The sequence below is a fragment of the Varroa jacobsoni genome, unplaced genomic scaffold (genome assembly GCF_002532875.2).
Source record: "Varroa jacobsoni isolate VJ856 unplaced genomic scaffold, vjacob_1.0 scaffold_1104, whole genome shotgun sequence".
NCBI classification, from domain to species: Eukaryota; Metazoa; Arthropoda; class Arachnida; order Mesostigmata; family Varroidae; genus Varroa; species Varroa jacobsoni.
Window position 1 is genome coordinate 98,991 of NW_019214006.1, and position 20,055 is coordinate 119,045.

General features: G+C 42.6%; 1 protein-coding gene across 1 annotated transcript in view; it reads right to left on the reverse strand.

Moving 5' to 3' along the window:
* LOC111266625 (uncharacterized) overlaps positions 1-20,055 on the reverse strand; it is a 111,683-nt gene that overhangs the window by 35,923 nt on the left and 55,705 nt on the right. Inside the window, exon 4 of the mRNA XM_022844262.2 lies at positions 12,428-12,682. Coding sequence (XP_022699997.1) covers positions 12,428-12,682 — 255 coding nt within the window. The remainder of the gene's footprint in view (positions 1-12,427; positions 12,683-20,055) is intronic.

A 20,055-nucleotide genomic window follows, 5' to 3' on the forward strand; every position in this document is an offset into this window, starting at 1 on the left:
GGAAAGATTTTCAAAAGAATTCGTCACCAAATTCATAATGGCCACCACGTCACCATCAGCGGAGTGACGCGTTGGGGCTTCACCCTAACATGCCAGATATAAACACGTTTGGCCGATTGAAATTGTCGCCCGGCGGTCGACCTAGAAACTCAAAAACCTGTCCTGGAGAATGAACCGCAGCCGTTTAATCTATGTGCATTGACTAGAAGAATAATTCTCTCAAAAACAGCATTGTCTATCTGCGAAGTTGAATTCAAACTTTTTAGATGCATCACTGTAACCGGCCGTTGTTGGCGACAATCTAAATAAATACCCACCAATACACCTTTAGTCGAAATAGAGACCTGATAATTTGCCTCATTTCTTAATGACACGTTCGTAAGCGACTTAAACACCTTAAGCACGGGCTACCTAAAAGGTAATCTCAAAAGACGCAAAGATTTTAGCTTTCAGATTCTCAATTTAACCGAGATCCATTTTTAGATTAGTCCTAACTACATAGATATAATCAAACCTATATGACGCAGCATCTCCAAAATAAACGTCGCATATATATATATGTATATATTGAAAGAGTGGTGGGTGGGGGGAGAGAGAGAGAGAGAGAGAGAGAGGCGTTGCGTATTTAGGTCATGTGTGCTCTTTTCGTCTTAGTCCTATCTAAAGTCCTTGCCTGCAGTAATAACATTGGTACAGTAAACTGTCCGTCAGCCAGCTGTGTAGTACGGATCAAAGTGAATATCTGGACATTGTGTCTGTCGAGCGATGACAATCCTAAGAATAAAAATAAGATCCAATTGAAAAGCGCTTATATATGTACCTTCTAGAGCTACAAATGATGCAATAGATCAATGTGGGTGCGCTTAAATGTGTCTGGTTTCTCTCGGACGGTTGAATGTTTTGTTTGCAAACACAACTTTTCATACAATATAAGCTCCGAGAGCATTTCCCTGTTACTGAACCGTTGGGAAATCAAACGATTACTAATCGTTTGTTATTAACAACTGCCAGAAACGGTCGATGCTCGCTACCTATCAATAGTCGAGTATGTGTAAATCCATGTGGAAAATTATTAAAGCTTTACTTTTTACTCACAATCTTACAGTAGCTAGCAGAACGTACTCATAATTAAAAAATTAAAATATTCCTTACCAAAGAGATTTTTGTCGATACCCTTTTGCTTTTGAGAAACGAGATTCCTTGATTTTCCATTTCAGAAGAGCATTTAATAAAAAAAAATCATTTCGTTATTTTGGCACTGGTTAAACATTTTTAATTGCTCGAAGTGTTGGTTAAAGCCTGTAACTGGTTTTGTGTAGGCGAGCGCGTACTAATTAAGCTGAAAATAGAAGCTCAATCACAAACGTTCCAAGCTCATCCTTACAACGTTGGACCATTAGTTCCGCTAGCAGCGGCCGTGCCTCGTAGCAGCCCCCAAAATGGGAAAAACGAGGTTTGTATCAAAGCCGGTCCTGGTCGCTCCATTCAGGATGTTACAAATATCCTTTCGTGCGGATAGTTGATGGCCAGTAGCAGTTGTCCGAATGTTCCCAGCGGGGTCGCCTGTTTATCTACAAGGATCTATTCAAAATAATTTGCGGTTGCGTACTCGACTGTAAGGAGCTCGTGTAAAGTCTACTGCTATCCAGGCGAGTCACAAGCTTACGGACCCTTTTTTCAGTTGGTGCTAGTTATTTAAATACTTCGCTAGAAAACGAGAGGATCCTTTGACGACAAGGACGATGACGACAACGCTACTCAAGATCATTTTCTTAACTCGGCGAACATAATTTACATAATCATTGCGTCTCGAGCGCACGCACTTCCTCTAGCTATACCTCTCCCTCACTATGGCTTACTGGCTTCTGGCCGCCTTCGTTTCGTTCATCGCGGCAATGCCTGGCGGTGGCCGTTGGTACGACGTCTTAGTAGTCCAAGTCTTCGAGTCGCGCTCATTGCGAAATCCCTTTCGAATGGGGCTTACTCCCTCAGTTTTTGGCTTTCTCCCTCTATTTTTCATTTCTTGCATGAGCCTCCGCACTTTTTCTCGTACCAAACTTCACTTAACTCATAACCCTCAGTTAGCTGGTCGGCATGGACAAGTTGACCTGCTTACGCCAGGCTAACAGGCAAAAACGGTGCGGCTTTCAAGACAACGGGATGTGTCTGTTTTATTTCTGAAAAAATTTGCCTCCTTTTTCCGATGCCGGTCGAGCCACCGTCCGCGCACCTTTGCTATTTTGGGTTTAGGAATGCTTGCGATGGAATTGTAGTAGAGCGTGAGATAGGCGCCATGGTTATCGGTACGCTTGCTAACTAGGACGGGGCATAATAGAAAGGTCTCCGTTACGAGGCTAAGCGAGAAAGAAAGCCGCGCGCATCGCTCTGCGTCTGTGTAATTCTACTCCCAAAGCGCGTGTTTTATTAAATTTACATAGAGTAATTCGAGTTTATTCCGACATGCCTCGATTCTTGATCCGCGACACAGTGAGAGGTAGAATGTGACTCCTGGACCGATTTTTTTTACTTAAGTTCAATAAGAGCTTGAACAGATAGAACTATAACATGCAGAAACGTTTGTTATAACGTAAGAAGGGCTGGACGCAAATCAGCTCGGATAAGATACTTTCTCACTGCCTGAAAGGCCGAGCTAATGAGTTTGTTGAAAATTCGTATTTAGAATTAAACTGTGCGAGACAAACATACGCTTTGTGTAGCTACTTAATTACGAAGGTTGTCCTGCTTGAATGGTAATGAGTAATCAATACCAAAAGTAATTTCTTAGAAAGTCTTTCATTAAATACGTGCGTTTCGGAACATCTGATCATGCTAAATGTATGGAACGTGTCAGCTGGGTTTACACAAGAAACTTAAATTATTTCTCAATTAAGAAGGAGAGTGACTGTCGTCGTACGGCCCTTCTCCTTTCGAAAAATGGTGTAATCTCATTAGGTGATTAATGAATACTTGGTCCATACACCGTCTAGATCTGTTTCGCTTCTAAAAATACGCGGAGCTTTAGAAGCTTTCATGAAATATATGGCAAAAACGCACTGTTACGTCGCTACGTTCTATACGTGGTTGATGCCCTTAGATACGTGAATTCTCAATTCTGGCAAACATTCTATCACATGAAACTGAATATTATTGGGTGTCTTTTAGTAAGGTATACACTATAAATGGTCAATACGTGTAAAACATCATGGTTACATGCATATTTTGAAAGTACTACTTGTCTACAAATCTTGCCATTTCATAACATGCTAGACTGCTCAAATATACATTGATTACGTTTGCCGATTTTTTAAAGCCTCTTATCTCTTATTTATACCATCTCTCATTCCAAATGTTGCCAGTGTACAAGCAACAGCTAATGTCCCTTTTAGTACGATTGTTGTCTCGCGATTAGAGAAAGCTTTTTTTAAGCTGTTATGCGTCTCGAGTCTCCCCGCCACTCTTTTCCCTTTTCCATAGTTGGCCGGATATCTCCTTATCATATACTGATTTTCGCTAACGCTGATGCTGTTTCTGCTACCATTTAGTGGAACTACGAAGGCCAAGCTGCACAGATAATGTCACAAAAATTACCGCCGGCGGGATCCGTCGTTCCTGACCCTGATCTCAAATAAACCGGTCTACACTATTGCCACCGCTGTACCCCCATCTAATTTCTTTTACCCCCATTGCTGGCTGTTTTTCTTCCTCTTGCTCTTTTACCCAGCAGAAGCTCCACTTGTATCCAACTACTGCTGGAGCTGTCGGTGCTGTTCGCTACTAGAGTTATGGTAGTCGGTTTTTCGTGGAATGTCTCCGATTGTCCTTTGACCACACCCTGAGCCATCGTGCTCAACCCCATCTGCGCGACCGAGACTTTACAGACCCCTTCTTTATTGCTTTGCCCCAACATTCACCATCATGCGACTCGGTCAAGAGCTAGAAAAGCTTCATTGACCAGGACCATCCATCCGAAGTAAGCAGGAAGAGCAGTACTCTTAGATGCTGAGGATTGTTATGGTGAGGCAGGATATGCATTTCAATGCAGCTTACCACTTTTTGTTTCATTTTTTCGAACTTCGGCATTGCTTTCGCTTTCTTCTTATGTACGTGTCTGGTTAGATCAACGTATACTTTGTTGACCATCATCGAAACTACTTTTCGTGTCTTCTGCGTTTAATTAACCGCCGAGAGAATAGCAGCAGACCAATAGTCGTCGCCATAAGCAGCAGCGGTGTCACCACTAGCAGCAGACGGCGGCAAAAACGAGAATGGTTAGTGCCGGCACTGTGGAGCTATGCAGGCAGACATCGGATGCGCGCAAAACGACTTTTTGCCTTTTTCTGACTTTCCCGACTTTTCGAGTTTCATTTTCGGTTTCTCGCGACCGGTAGAAGACGACGTGAACGATACGGTTTGTAGACGCGACAGACCTGACCGAAGAAGACCCCCCCGCCCCGCCTGCCAGATGTGTCTACCCATAAATATCTGTGCGTGAACATATTGGTTTCGTCTACGAGCGCCGCCACATATCTTACACATTGGTAGGTGTGCATTAGAACAGTAAGCGAGGAAGTAAAGGAAAGATCCTTATATGCCGTGGTTAGACGTGTGGGTTATTTAGGCTCAGCAATGAAATCTAAGCATAACCTAGAAGACGTAATCCGCTTTGAGAATTGAAGCAAACATTTCCCACTTCTGCACGAATGGACAGCAAGAAAAGCACAATTTTCTAGTGACATTACAGTTCGACTGAGCTAGTTCTATCACCATCATCACGCTCATCATTATCACGATCACCAGCGTCACGAATGCCATAAAAGGTGTAGAAGAAAAAATAATTCTACCTTTCCTTTGGCTCTGCTTGTTTCTCTTGATCGTATAATTGTCCTTGTGAAAATGACAGGTAGACGACCGAAGGCAACGTACATCGTTACTTCTCTGAATACCTTGCTCGCTAGGAGAAGTAGCTCTTGGCTTCTAAATGGGGCATTGCACACATGTATATGTATACATATAAATACATTCCCGTAATTTCATCAGCAACGACGACATATAACGTAAGCCGATAAGTCTCTCTATTATTTGCTATTATTATTAAGACGTCTCTTCACATCTTATTATCCTGGGTAGTGAGGAAAGGGCCAGGAATAGGTCGCTGTTCCGCCTGGCAGTGCTCTGTTCTTTCCCTTGGCGTATACGTTGATGCCATCACAACTGTTCGAGGGAAGCGCTGATAGCGCAGCCGTCGCCGCTATGGCCAGAATACTGGTTCAGAGAGTCTCTTAATTATGGCAGCCGCAGATTTCTGACGGCGGAAAATGCGAGAATCCCGCTGGGAGATTCAAACGTTGAGCCGACGCCTTAATCTGAATGGGTTCTCGGTTTCTGACGCTATTGCCTTTTCTGCTAGCTTTGTTTTGAGTAGAAAATTGAGATACGAATGAGGATAGTATATAGATTGGACAATGCGTTTCTGATGTTAGAAGCGCACGTGGCCATGTAACAATGTATTTGTATGTGTATATGTGTGTAAGAAACTCTTCTTTTTCATTGGGCGATGCATAAAAAAACCTAATAAAACATTGATGAAGGACAAAAACGTGACCGTTGCTGCATCTATTATAGATTGCTACTTCCTGCCCTATGCTCGCCCATATACCGCTGAGGAAAGCCTTGCTGTCGTTATGTCTCTTGTCTGCCACTAACCTAAGCGATGTCATAAGCTCAAAGGCTCGTTCGCCATCCGACCTCGTAAACCTAACCGCAGTCGTGCACCCTATGAACGACGTAGAGGAGTAATACTAGAGCGGGAGAGAATGGTGAGAATTACGGGAATAACCGCGCATTTCGCAGTGCTACTTAGGGCAGTCCACGGTACAGCATGACATACTCCACAGCCCGGCTACCGTATTCTCTATACATAGATGCTTGAGCGTCTGTTACGAAGGGCGACCAAGAACAACAAAGGCTATATGTATAAATGTGCAGTGCTTAAGTGCAATGTGCGCCTTTATCCCCTGCCTCCCAGTTCCTTTTATAGCGAGTTAGGTTAGAAAGCATAACGCCGTATCTTAACCCCCTTTTGTTTTTCCGAGTTTAGCATATACCCAGAAGACTAGGAACTTCGATAACTCCACTCAAATTACATGGCGTCCCTGCTTTTACTTAGTAAAAACGTAAGATTCTTCATTGTTTCTACCATTAGTTTCAAACTTCTTGTTCAGGAAAGTCTGCTATCCAGCATTAGCCCGGCAATATATATCAGGATAATATGGCGCTACGGTAACTAACTCGAAACTATAAGTGCAACTATCGAGGACAAGCAATGTGTACATTTTATAGTATGCGCAGTGTCATACGCAAAAACCTGTGTAGATTGAACATCAGCGTTTTTAGGCGCTACTCAACTTCCAAGAAATGATGAACTGCAGAGGTAGCGCAATCGGAAATTCGGATTATGTGAGTGTTTATCTGGGCTGACGCTTTTTTGCCCATCTCTTTGTCTTTATGATGTGTGCGCCTGGCTGCGGCCTCTATAGAGCAAACGAAAAGCAAAAGTAGTAGCTTCTTTGTCTCTATTGGGCACAGAATTATCTATGAATTCGACTTCTACCCGTTGCGACAAAAAATCAAAGGCAAGCCTAGGCTAGTGTACTCGCAGATTCATATAAATCAGTGTACATTTGTACGTTTGGTTTCATATGCTTGTGTAAACTACGTACTGGTCGCTCATGTTTTTGTCTATGCTTTTCTGACAGCAACAGCGGCTGAAGCAGCACGTTACGAGTCTGTTCATGCTTGATGGTCGTAGAGTAGAATACTCAATAAAATAAAAGTCGGCTGCTAGGTTGTGGATGACATCAGTGACATGAAGCCTCAATGAGGACGGAAAACCGTCGTCTCGTCTTGAATATCGCTGCTCCAGCTGCTGACTATTTGCTCGCTTTCTCTATGCGTCCCTTGCTATGGTTTCCTTGACTGACCCATCAGCGCCTGAGCACGTATCTCTAAACATTGATCTTTCATCATCACCGATCCTGCAGTAGGATTCTCAATTTCCGACCGCGCTTCCGAAATCTATCCGCCGGCTGTTGCCAGACGGTCAACCAGCTGCCTAAAGATACCATCCGCCACGTACCGGGTCAGAATCTGTAGAAGTTATCCGCTACCATGAATATATCCTATATCATTCATAGCTATGTTTCAGCCCATCACGATGTATGCGAGAACGGCAATTCAACCAGGAAACGATCCCATCCAATTGTATGTTCCTTTTGCAATCTATCGAAGCTAGGTTTCCGAAAACCAGTGAAACAAGATAACACAAGCAATAGCGTCCCGAAACACCGATTGGAAATATTTTACCATCAATAATCCCCCAAGTGACCTTCGTTTTCGGATTTCTCGGCAGCCGAATAAATCAGACTTGACGCAACATTAGGGTAGAACTGCTTTATGGATCCTGTTTACATGTGGGTCGTACATAAATCTACAGGTTTCCATTGTAGCTCGTTTGCGTCGCCGATCTATCAGATGACCATGTACATGACGGCGCTCGGTCTATTCAAGAGCCGATTTTACTGAATAAGGTTATGCAGAATACACTCGGTATTTTGGCCAGAATCTACTGTCGTCAAAAGACTTCTGCAGAGAATACAGTGCATCAACTAGATTCACTGGTTGTTTTTGCGGATATGCGAGTCACATCATACTAAAAGCAACAACAACAGCAATGATAGCAAAATAACAGTCTTCACATCTTTTCTTGATCAAGTAATCCTCCAGAAGAAAAGCAATCGACAAGGCGTAGAGACTGAAGGTGTAATAAGCAGAGACTTTGGGAACTTAAAGGAAAATAACTGTCAACCAGCCTGGTCCTAACACAAGGTATTTGTTCGCTCAAGTGACTAGTCACAGCAGCAATAACATGAATAGTAAAAAAAACGAAAAGGGTCTGATATTTTTTATACCAGCGGAAGTCCTTGTTGTTTCGGTCGCGGCCCATAAATACCTGAAGCATAATATGGTTAAATGTGTACTCATTTTAATATTGCTATATATAAAAATGGCCGCAGCTGATGTGGACACTTTGGTCTTCCGCTGCCATTTCTCCCTTTTGCCAGCAGCCATACACCATCCAATCAGGGACACATAATGCAATACAAACGACGCTGTAAGGACATTGCGATCGAATGCTCCTTCCTCCTTCCCTCCTTCGTTCTGTACCTCCCGTTTCATTCAACTACCCGAATCGATTCGTCTGAACTCAGCTATCTCTCGCTCGTACCTCACTTTTATTTTTATTCGCTGCCTGGACAGATCTATAACCGTCTGGCTCACTCTTTGGGCTATTACCGCGCTATAAAGCAGTCCGTAGTAATGGCATACGTTTATATGACCTTAACTACAACCACTAGCGTTGCATCTGCTTCATTCTGTTTCTATCCATGTTAGATAGCCGTCTGTCCTTGCTGCAGGGAACTCGTGGCTCGACTTCCGTCCATACTGCTGCTGTTGCCATTCACTGCCGCCGCTAGTAGTGGTTGTCTTGGGCATGAACACCGCCATTTACCTTCCGCTTACGCTAGTCAGTTGTCAGCTTCTCGACAAACTTGTCCGTCGGTCAACGCGGGACCGTATCGGTAGGCCAAAGAACAGCCACGTAAGTGATCAATGGGCTCGGCTTACAGCTGCCGTTGCTGACGTACCGTTGGGTCAACGAAGAAGCGGTATGGCCATATACACTGCCCAACCGTATTTTCACGCCATGCCCACCCATCCATTGGTCATGTGGTCCCCCTATACCACTTTTACTGCAGAGCTTAAGGCAGCAGGCGAGCCAAAGACCGGACACAGCACGCGTATACGGCCAAGAACGAGCGAACGAACGAGGGGATTTTGCTGGTTAAACCCAATGCCCTTGGAAGCCAGAACGCAGGACAACCGAACGAAAGTCTGGTGCGTAAGACTGAATAGGCCTGCGGATAACCAGAATTCACGAATAGTTTGCTACGATATCGTAAGACTGGAACGGAGGGATAGAAAGGCTTGGTTTGGTTGAACCGAAAGACTGGGATAGCTTATACGAGAAAAAAAACTGATCCCTTAATATCTGCAGAAGCCCCGTTCGTCCGCAGAGACCTTTGCAAGCCAGGTCGCTTATGAGTCGAAAGCTGTACAGAGGTACACGAACAACCTAGACGCAAACCATCCGTCTAATCCGAGTGGAAAAGAAATTCCAAGGAAAAACTCGAGGAAAAGAGTTAGTTAGAGAGAATAGTATCTGAAATAGCCCAAAAACGGTGCTTAGATACACTGGAAGAGCACACAATAGATCGTGACATTAAGGAAATGATACCGTCTAGGTTTTACCATAGTCTTCTATCGAATCCCACCTGAAAGCTGTGTGTCGCCAGAGTGCGGCCGGGCTTCAAACAGCTGTTGAATTGCAGCCTGCGGACAGCTGGGGGTTGGCGGAGCGCTCTTAAAAAATACGCCCCACTGTAAATCTTACGCCGCCCTCAGTGTGTACACCGTTTTTTATTACCAACGTTGATCCTGACGGGTTACGCGGCGCACTTTGCGTAAGCCAAGTCTGACGTCGTCCTGTTTAGAATTTAACATCTGTCATTCTTTAATGGATATATAACGGTCGTTAAGAAACGCCGACGGGTGAGAACATTTTTGTACGCATTTTGCAATAATAGCTGTACATGAAAATGATTACGAAGTACATTTGCTACATAAGCACATATTATGTATATTTATACACATGTGTAAATCCTTAAATAGTAACGGACGTGCTATTAGATGGCAGAGCATCTGTTCTGATATAAGTGATATAAAGCGTACCCTAAAAAATAATGAGCAGGCTGTGAGAACGAGATGACAGTTTGGCTAAAAGCTACTATGATAGCAATGCGACTTAGTCCACAACAATATGCGGACAGCCAACTAGACGCTTCTCTTTAAAAAGACATCAATCATTATACTACTATCGTACTAGATACGTGTCGTGCTATCACCGTCCTCATGCATCTGTGCATTGTGCTATATCGCAAACATGATTATCGAACGAATAGGACCAAAGTCGGCCAGTCCTCCTGACATTCATGAAAGGAAGATACAACTCGGCCAATGAGCTATGTAGCCGAGTGCCATTAGCACTATTAATAAGATAATTGAGATTAGCTACTCTTTACCAACATCAGATGGCTTTCAGTACTTTTCTGAAAAAAGTACTTACCCGTGCAAACTTGTCTTATTTCTAAATATCTTTAGCCAATTACCATACCTTTTGGCGCTGTTAAGGGCTGCCACTAGTCCATTTTCAATGTTTTAAACACAGTCAGTTACTGCTGGTAATTCGAGCCCCGACCATGATAAAGCCTGATCTCAGTAGATCATTGAGTTGTCCTCCGACGTATAGTCACAATGAAGTGACTGTAGCACATTCTCCTTCACGAAATAGAAATAGGTAGCAGACGCAATATCAACAACGACGCTACCTATGCTATCGCTGGTTCAGCCACTCCACCCTATTGTTATTGCTACGTCAAGCAAAGACTTTCTGTTAGCCCTAGAGGAGAACTGGAGGGTGGCGGTGAAGGCAGACAAGGAGCGGGTGCTCGGAATATATAAACATAGTGCTCTGTTAAAAAATCCACAAAGAGTGCAAACGACCGACGAAAAAATATCATAAAGATAAACTATTCAGCTCTGAGGCGATCCAGGGTAGACTACTCGAGCACCGCGCGGGCTTAGCAGCAGCGGCCGATTGAGTGAGGTTGAGATGATAGTAGTAATTTTCAGTGATGTCTATAGTCTGCGGCCATCATCTAATCTCTGGAGGGCCATCACCAAACTAGCAAGCGACTCTGTTAGTAAAATTTGCTTTGCTTGTCGTGCTAATAGTCCATTAGTACGGCGGCAGTAGTGATACAATCCAGTAGAGTTCCATTAGAGTTTACTATCAGGTTTAGAACGGTATAAAGTATAACCATTATATACGATAGATACTGATACGGGACGGAATGGTCTACCTTGGAGAGCGAGAGGAACGAAGGTCTGCACGGTAAATGGCTAAATTCCAACCAGACGATCGCTGTTTTTTTTACAGTCCATCGATTAAATGGACTAGGTTGGCCAACACGAAATGTTTGTCACTAAACTGAGACGAGTATATAGGCGGTTACAGAGCGGCAAGGCTCGGTCCATTTTTACCACTGGCGGAGTCTGGCATAGGCCATTTGAACGGTCGATTCTGATGCCGTCGCTGCTACTGAAGCAGGTTTAAACCAAAACCGTCAGGCACCCTTTCGTTCTGCTGCAGCAGCCGTCGTCTACGAATCGGCCAGACAGGACAGAAACAGCAGTAGGGGTAGACGGGAGACAATAGCAATGCTAAACGATAACAAAAAGTCGTAGTCATCCTTTCTGCTAGTGTCGTGCTGTATCGTGTCGCAAAATCGGAGCTATTCCCGAGAGGCAAAGGTTTCTCAAATTCTTCCGCTTATTCGGACACTCTCGAAGCTTTTCTTATGGGGAAAAGGGCGGATGCAGGGGATTTGGAAAACAGCCAGTAAAGCATGCTCGGGCTTCTCTGCGGTGTCCATTGCGTAAAATTTCAAGAAGCCGGCTGCGATACGTAGAACCGTTTCACCTGTCTGCCTTCGTCTTGTTCCGTTCTGCGCTGATCTTTTCCCAGTGCGTTCCACTTTTTGTCTAACGCCTATACCATTGGCTTTTTCCACGTCTTTCCTTATCCTTAGGGAAAACAGAGAAATAAGAACTGAAACCTTCACGCATGCGCACTGCCTACGGTGCTGCATACTAGATGGTAAGGTTCCGTAAAAGGGCGAAGACATATCGATTTTAACGATGACTATACATAGCAGTGCCATGCTTCGTATGCTTACATCATACTACTTCAGCAATTTGAGACAACGCCGTCGATCACGTTTTTATCGACATATCAATAGTGAACGTAAGCATCATCGCGATAAATGCCACCATCCATAAGCCTTCGGCCTCGCTTTAATCGCAGCTAGATATTCGATAGACCTCTGGATATCTAATCAATGTAATTGAACTGTAGCATTAAAACCGTGTTGCGAGAATCGATGTAATCGCATCAATAAACGTCTGCCCTCCTGTCCCATGTCCTCCTGTCCCATAGGATGCTAATTTCCAATTATACATAATGATACTGAGGACATGCCTTACGCGCTTCTACGACACGCATCGGTGGCAGCTATGAGATTTGGATAAAATGAGTGACTCGATTTATTACGATTTTAACAAACAGTTTTTGCCAAAACGAAAAAAGTGCACACAGCTAACATGTAACCTCACCTGAAGCGTACTTCTTAATTCATGTTTGGGGATCAGCTGTGTTGAGGAAACGCTATAACGGCAAGACGTTACTCACCTGATCATAGTCATAGTGAATAGGTTTGACACAAACGGCCATGCGTCCTTTGCTAGAAGCAGCCCATTGTATACGCGATGAACCCCGAGCAGTGGCGCTATTTGACAAAGATCCAACTGCCTCTGGCTCTCCTCCGGATGCCTTAGTTTGTCCTGCCTGAGCGGGAACTTGGTTTGGATCATGTTCGTTGTCATGCACGAGGATGATATTGGACGGGAACAAACTAACCGGCTCGCGCACCCTTTGCAGTGATATCTGTATAATAGCAAAAAGGACAGCATTAAATATAACCAGAAAGATAACAGATAACGACCTTAGCTGGTGTGAGTGAAAAACATGTCCTCTCCAATGATCTTTCATTTATACTTTGCCCGTACGTGGTTATTTGACCCTTGAGTTTTGGATTGCAAGTTATTTTCCATCTTAAAAGCCACTAACATCTACGTTTATTTATAATGTAGTATCACTGTATCAGACCAAGGCACTTTTTCTAGCCGGGCGTTATCGTAACGGGGACGCACGCGCTGCTTGTTACACTTCGTTATTCAGTCTTTGTTAGCTGATAACGGTGACGGAATATCTGTTTATTGCGAATTAAATTAGTCTCGACGGCGGTATAATTCATGCTAGGAGCATTAAAAGCTTCTGCCTCTTCGAAACATGTAGCAAATTGAAGACGCAGATTTAAAGATACTACGAGACAGATCCTATGAAATTACGTCAACAACGACTCTCTACTCGCCACAACATGAGGACCTTTTCGATTCTATATGGGCTGTATTGGCAAATAATGCACCTCATATTAGCGAAACATTGGCGGCGTCTTGACGAAATGACAGTGAGGTCGAGACTTCAAACGAGATTGACGACACGCGACGTGCCGTTAATTTCGTTTGTATCTTACATGAAAATTAAGTGTTATAGTAGCGAAATTACCTACTTCAAAACTTAACGGCTATTCTTTAAAACGGAGTATAGTGGAAATCTGAATGGATGACGTTACGATAAGACCCATCAATGCGGCTTAACGGTAAATACGTTAGCGAGCGTTACGGTACAAAAGAAAACGTCTCGCAAATATAATAAGCACCCAAATAAAGCGACTATAAAATATACGCATTATCTAATGAAAGTAATACAGAAGCTAGCTCAGTTAGCTGGTATCGAATTCGATTGACTAGTGAAGCTTGCTTATACAGGTAAAGCGAAATTGCGCAGTTGAAAGAAGCTACCTACAACGATAATTTTTTAAATAACTGTTGAAAACTAGATCATCACTTATTTATATTTAGTGAAACATGTCACTTAACTTACAATGTTCATCGGCAAAGCTCTAGCCTATAAGACAGAGAGCAAAGAGATGCAGGCAAATAATAGCTTCAAGTTCTACGTTCGTCAAAATTTCGATTGGCCATCACAACCTCTTCGTATGCTGTGTTCCGATATGCTAACAGGGTGCCATTGCTCAACAGCTGACATGATAGTAAGTCAATCGCACGACATCGCGCCCAAGTACGATCTACTCCGTGGCAGACTTTCACTACACGTATTGTGAAAAGATCATTTTGAAACAAACGGCAGAACCTTTCGCTGACCAGTACCTGATTAAGCAGCTCACTCAAGCTGTCAACGTAATACGCAAGCAGTTAGGGAAGATTAAGGCTTCTAAGTAAAATTTATTTTCGCATTACGTGCACTATGCCATACGTTATATTGAAGAAATTTGCGCCACTAATAGATACGACAATAATTAATGGCGCACTATCGGATGGATCCAAATAAAAACCTATTTGTTAGCGGCCGGTCTGGCGGGCTCTGTGTTGATTATATCAGTTAACATTGTAGCTAATTCAACAGCCATGGCCGCTCAAGAATATAAATAATGCCGACTCGCCTAGCGAAAAACATTGATATTGACTTACATTACATCGAAAAACATTTTAGCCGCTGCTATATGTAGCGGGTCTTTTCGATAGATAATTCCCGAACGTCCCTGATTTTCTCGGCCGATGTTAAAGAGCAGCCGATTAATTACCCTTACTAAGTATAATAAATTTACAATGATCGCATGTAATAGACATAGGCTAGTCACATAGAGATATTCTAGATTAAAACGAGAACTAAAACCACAATGATCGGTTTTCCCATAAAAACAACAAACGGATGCTATAGAAACCAAGGCTGGTATTAGAGCTAAAGTAAATGTCTACATGTCTCCAATCCATCGTAAAGGTCGAAAGTCAACTTGACAATTATCCATTATCTTCGCGCTGTCTACTATTCTTTCTTCTTACAGCCGAATAGCTGTCCTTTTATAGTGGTTTCTTTACTCTATATATATATATACATATATATATATATATATATATATACATATATATATATATACATATATATATACATATATATATATACATATATATATACATATATATATATATATACATATATATATATATATACATGTATAATGTAAGCCAAAACCAGTACATGTGCAGCAAATGAAGAGTCCTTCATATCCACTAAAGTTGCAGGAGATATTGGAACGACTGACTGACTGCGTGACACAAGAGCACCTTAATACCATCCTGAAAATTTACAAAACATCATTACATTGGAGTACCATTGAAGTCCACCCAACCTTATTGTATGCTATTTTTTGCATCGGGAATGTGCCCTGAACCTAATCATTATAACTACTTTAATTTAAATGTGGACATAGATTGAGACGATTAATCGCCGATGACGAATGGGTTTAGGTTTGGGGCTTAGGAAACATCGTGTTTAATGAATAAGATAAAATAAATGTAAATCCTTCGACGTCGTTCCTTGAAGCAACTTCGAAAACCTTAAATCGCATCAAGCGAGCTCCACTAGAAAAATCCAGCGTTTCTCTCTAGGCAGGATGCGCTGACACAAGCTATGGTTAGGAAACTTATGGAATAATTCCAACAGTTTCCATATGCACAAAAGTGTCAAAAATTCTAAATAAATTCTAAAAAAAATAGTCAAAACTAGTTCATTGCCGAAAGTCTTGAATAACTGGGCGGTTTATTCGGCCACACGTTTATCGTACCGTATCGCTGCAACAATGATAAAACACCGTGAAGGCTTTGAATCCTGTGCGTCCGTATAACGAAAATCGCAGATATGCTGTTCATTTTAAAATCAACACTGGATCCGTCTTACGTCGAAGTCCCGTTGTTGTCTATATTGTTTTCTTCAATTAATGCAATATATGATTCTTGCATTTTTTCAGATATCCTAATTACCCTGCGCATACAAAATTTTCGAAAAATGTGTACTCAACAATTTTCAGGAACAGACGAATATACGAGTAAAATACTTCTCTCTTTTTTCGACGCGTGATGATGAACTCTTTTTGAAGTATATTTTCTTGTTATATAGAAGCATGTCCTTGTATTATAGTTATATTTGGTAGTTTCGCTAATTGCCTAAGTAGCTATACGCTTATGGCATATAATTAATCATTGCTCTCAATGAAGCACATGACAACGCATGCGTTGTAAGTATGAGCCTCATGTAAACAACGGCACAACTTAATCATCACTCGCGTGGTCCCTAGGTAGTGGAAGTGCCTCGACGCGCTACTCCGCCGGTTAATAACAGCGACAAAAATTAGTAATTGCGATTGTTATTTCCGTTTGTACGAAACGACAACTACGTTCGGACGACCTATTTAACTTATGCCACTTAGGCAGTCGGCATACAGATACACAAACACTGCACTCTGATGGTCAACTTGCTGTTAAAAGCGGCCAGTAATCGTACAGAATCCTCCCTCTTGCGACCTCCCATCAGGCGGTTGCTGGTAGGACTGAATCTAACGCACGATCTTTAGCCAGTGGTCGACGTTCCACAGAGCTTCTCTCTTGTCGCTTCGGCATCGGTTTAGAGGGGCGGAACTACTAAGGGTCTAATATGGAACGGAGTGCCCGGTTGCAGCATAACAGACGACAGCCAAACTGAACGATATAGAGAGAGGAAGCAGTGAGGTGCGTATGGCGAGAGAAATTGAACACACCAAAGACAATAGCATTAACAACGACTGCAAGAGCAGCAGCAGCAGCAGCATTAACGGCAAAAATACGCATTACCGCTATCGAGGTCGCGGTTACGATTGGCACGACCCGATACTACAATGGAAAAGCACAGCACTGACAACGACAGCTGAAATGACAAAAAGCAAAAACCCAACAAAAGGATATGGGTATATAAGAGATGTGGTAAGATGATATTGGTTGAAGGTCAAAAAACAGATCGGAGAATGTAGTTCGGATGAGCGCTGTTCGACCAGAACGCCCAGGTCACTGAACAGCGTGAGCGTCATCGTAAGAGCGACGAGTTTAACAACCCGAAGGAAGGCGGAGTTGTCATCGTCACTGCTAGCAGCGTCCTTACGTATGGAGCTTGAATGTACGCGCAGATCTCTTATAGGGAGAAATGCACGCCTGCATTATCCAAGTGTGCCTGCATTATCGCCTGTGTGCCTGTCCGTATTACTGTGCATGTGTCAATATAACATACGGAACAGTTGGCTGCCGCAGTGACCAAGCCAGTGGCAACAACTTCAACCGTCTTTTGACATAGACAATCCTAGGGTCCAACGCGAATTGCATCCACGTGCAGTTTCTGTATGCTTTCAATGTGAGCAGCAGACTTGACTACCTTCAGCACATACACCCTCAATCTCTTGTTGAGTTCTCACAGAAAAAATACGAAATTTTACTTCTTCCATCCTGTCTTTCAGTAAACACGCGAAAGGCCTACTTCATTTTTCCACCATAGTATATCCGCTACTTAGATGTGCGTCCAGGCAAGTACTCAAATATCCAAACATTTGCGTAGACAAGCATAGTAGAATAAATAGACAGACAAGTGGGATAATATCACCTAGAGCAATAATGATTTTCTGTGGTTCCGCTAAGCTTCCTGTGTAAGGCTCAAAGATAGCAAGCGACCTTATCCGTTGTGCCTGTATTGTGATCATCTCTTTTCTTTTCTACTACCCCTCTTATTGCCCTGCGTCTGCTGTGGGTGTTTTGTTGTTTTCGTAGTCTGATGTGCCTATGACGTCTGTTGTCATTGATGTTAGCCAAAAATAGGCTATTGTCCTTTGGTGTGCCTTCGTGTCAATAGGTCTGAGATATTATACGAGATCTTCGAGACTCGACTGTCCTTTTTGCTTTATTAACGTATGCGATGTGTCTGATACATCGGTGAATCACTATTGAGGATATATGTTTGGACAAATGTCTGTTACACTCTAGGAAAAGATTAGCCAGAATTTTCCTTATTTTACAGTTTCTATCATCTACATTTTGACTATCTTGCTAATATTGTTGCGTCCAAAGAGAGAGAGACATCCTGCCAGTATTGCGTTAGATTTCGACAATATGGCTCTCAACCAAAATCTCTTACAGAATCTCAAATAAACTAAAGGTATGGCTTATGTTTTCTTATCTATGAAGTAAGTGTGCAACTAGTAGGCAATGGTGAGAGAACATTAATTTGCTAGCGCCGTAGCAAACAATATAATTATCTATCCGTAGTAGGGACGGATAGATAATTATATTGTAGGGTAGGTGGGAAAAATACTTTAAATATGGAAGGTACCATGGAATAGGCACTATAAATTGATAACACGTAAACAACAGCACTCTTTAAAGCTCCAGGCGCCATTGTTGTACAATAGCAATACTGTTGCTACATGAAGTGTAGGAGTCGGCTTGAAACTGAATTTGCTTGTGCTAATCACCTTATTACTTAGGTAATTACTAATGAGGACTTACCAATATACATAATATATATGTAATATACATAGTTAATAATGGGTATTTACTAATCTAACTGAGTGATCGTTAGAACATCAACTCGGTCCTAACTATATATTAGGCCTAAAGTGATGGAAAATCAAGTAACCAATATCAATACCCCGCCAATTATTGGTGCTACCCTATATATTAATTCTACACTCATATCCTCTTCGAAAAAGCCATGCTTCTAATTCCATTTTTATCGCCGCGGATTTCGCCTTGGCAATGTAACCGATCGCTCTTTCTAACGATTTTACAATTTTTTTTTTTTGTCTTAAACAAGGAACCCTTTAAGGTAGAAAAAAAAACATGTCGAACAAGAGCCAATGCTTTGTTGGCAGACTTGATAATAACGATAACTACAGGATATGACAGTCACTTCAACTTAACTTTGAGCAAAGCAAACGCATTTACAAATTACACTTTTTTTCATTGATCAGTAATAATGATAGTAGAAGAGTAGTCCAAGCACTCAATAAAAAGGGATCCTATATAAACGTCCTTCTACCAAAGGCATACGGTGAAAAAATTGTTTTCTTTCAGACAGAAAAAAGCTGTTGTTATTGCCGCTACTGTTGCTGCTGCTGTCACCATCAGTAGGATTGGTAACTTCGCTGTTATTCGAATGCGCGCATTTGATCGCAGAGCGCTCCGAATGGAACTAGAATAGGCGTTTCCCTTAGGACTGTCAACCGAACCAAGAGCTGCCACTACCCATCCACAAACAACAGTCTGTGCTTCTAGCCAGTGGCGCGAAGCACACTGGGCTTGTCTGTGTCAGAATATGTATACGGGGTCCTTTGGGGCTAAGTCGGCAGCTTCCCACCAGCGCCGAAACAGTACGGGCGGATTAGTTTGGCTTCCCCGAGTGTTTCCATGGAAAGTACGGTGGTGAGTTGGAAATGCGTTGAAAACATTATGAAAACAAAAGATTCTACTCGTTACTACCCGTGTTGGTAGAATAAAGGTAATGCAATACAGGACCTGGTTAGGGCAGCTCATTTAACTGGTGTTGTTCGGCCTGTCGGTTAACGTAGGGCAGGGCAAGCAAAATCCCATTGCATCGTTACCTCTTTCAGGGGAGAAGGGATATTTTCCGGATACGAACGTGAATAAGCGCCTGCTTCTATCTCAGCTCAAGGGGGGATATGAGACGACTGCCCAAACAGAAAGGAGTTAGTGGCGGACGCTCCAAAGCTCAAGCTGGGGTATCTCTTTGTTCGAAAATAGGAATAAAATGACCTGCGTCAATTTCAACTGTCGACAGTCTGTTTACAAGGTTGGTAGATGCGCGACTCAAAGACGATGAGGAAGAAAAAAGGAAACTCAGGACGTGATGCTCGGCGGTGACGACGACGTCGTCGATTACAAGCAGCTATATGGAATCCGCTATTCGTTTCTTTGGCAAAGAAGAATAAACCTTAAATAGAACGAGAAAAAAAATGTCGTAGGACGAAGAATATGGCTATCATAAAGCAAATTAGGACCGTACTAAAGGAACGCAGACAATGGCCAGATGAAAACAATGTAGCGGACAGCAAATTTCGGATCTGAGCGTAGAATACGGAGTGAGCGCTTTCGGGGTATCAAGTTAAGAGTACAGCGTAAGATAACGGAACATTTCGAGCTGATATTTGATATGAATAGTTCCTAACTCACAACTTGATTTCAATAAAAAATAATGTTTCGACACGCTAGTTTTAGCGTTGCGTACTTCTCTTCAATTATCTGGCAGTCCGTGATGCTAACTGCCGCTGTTTAATTGATATGTTGCTTGAATTAAAAAAGAAC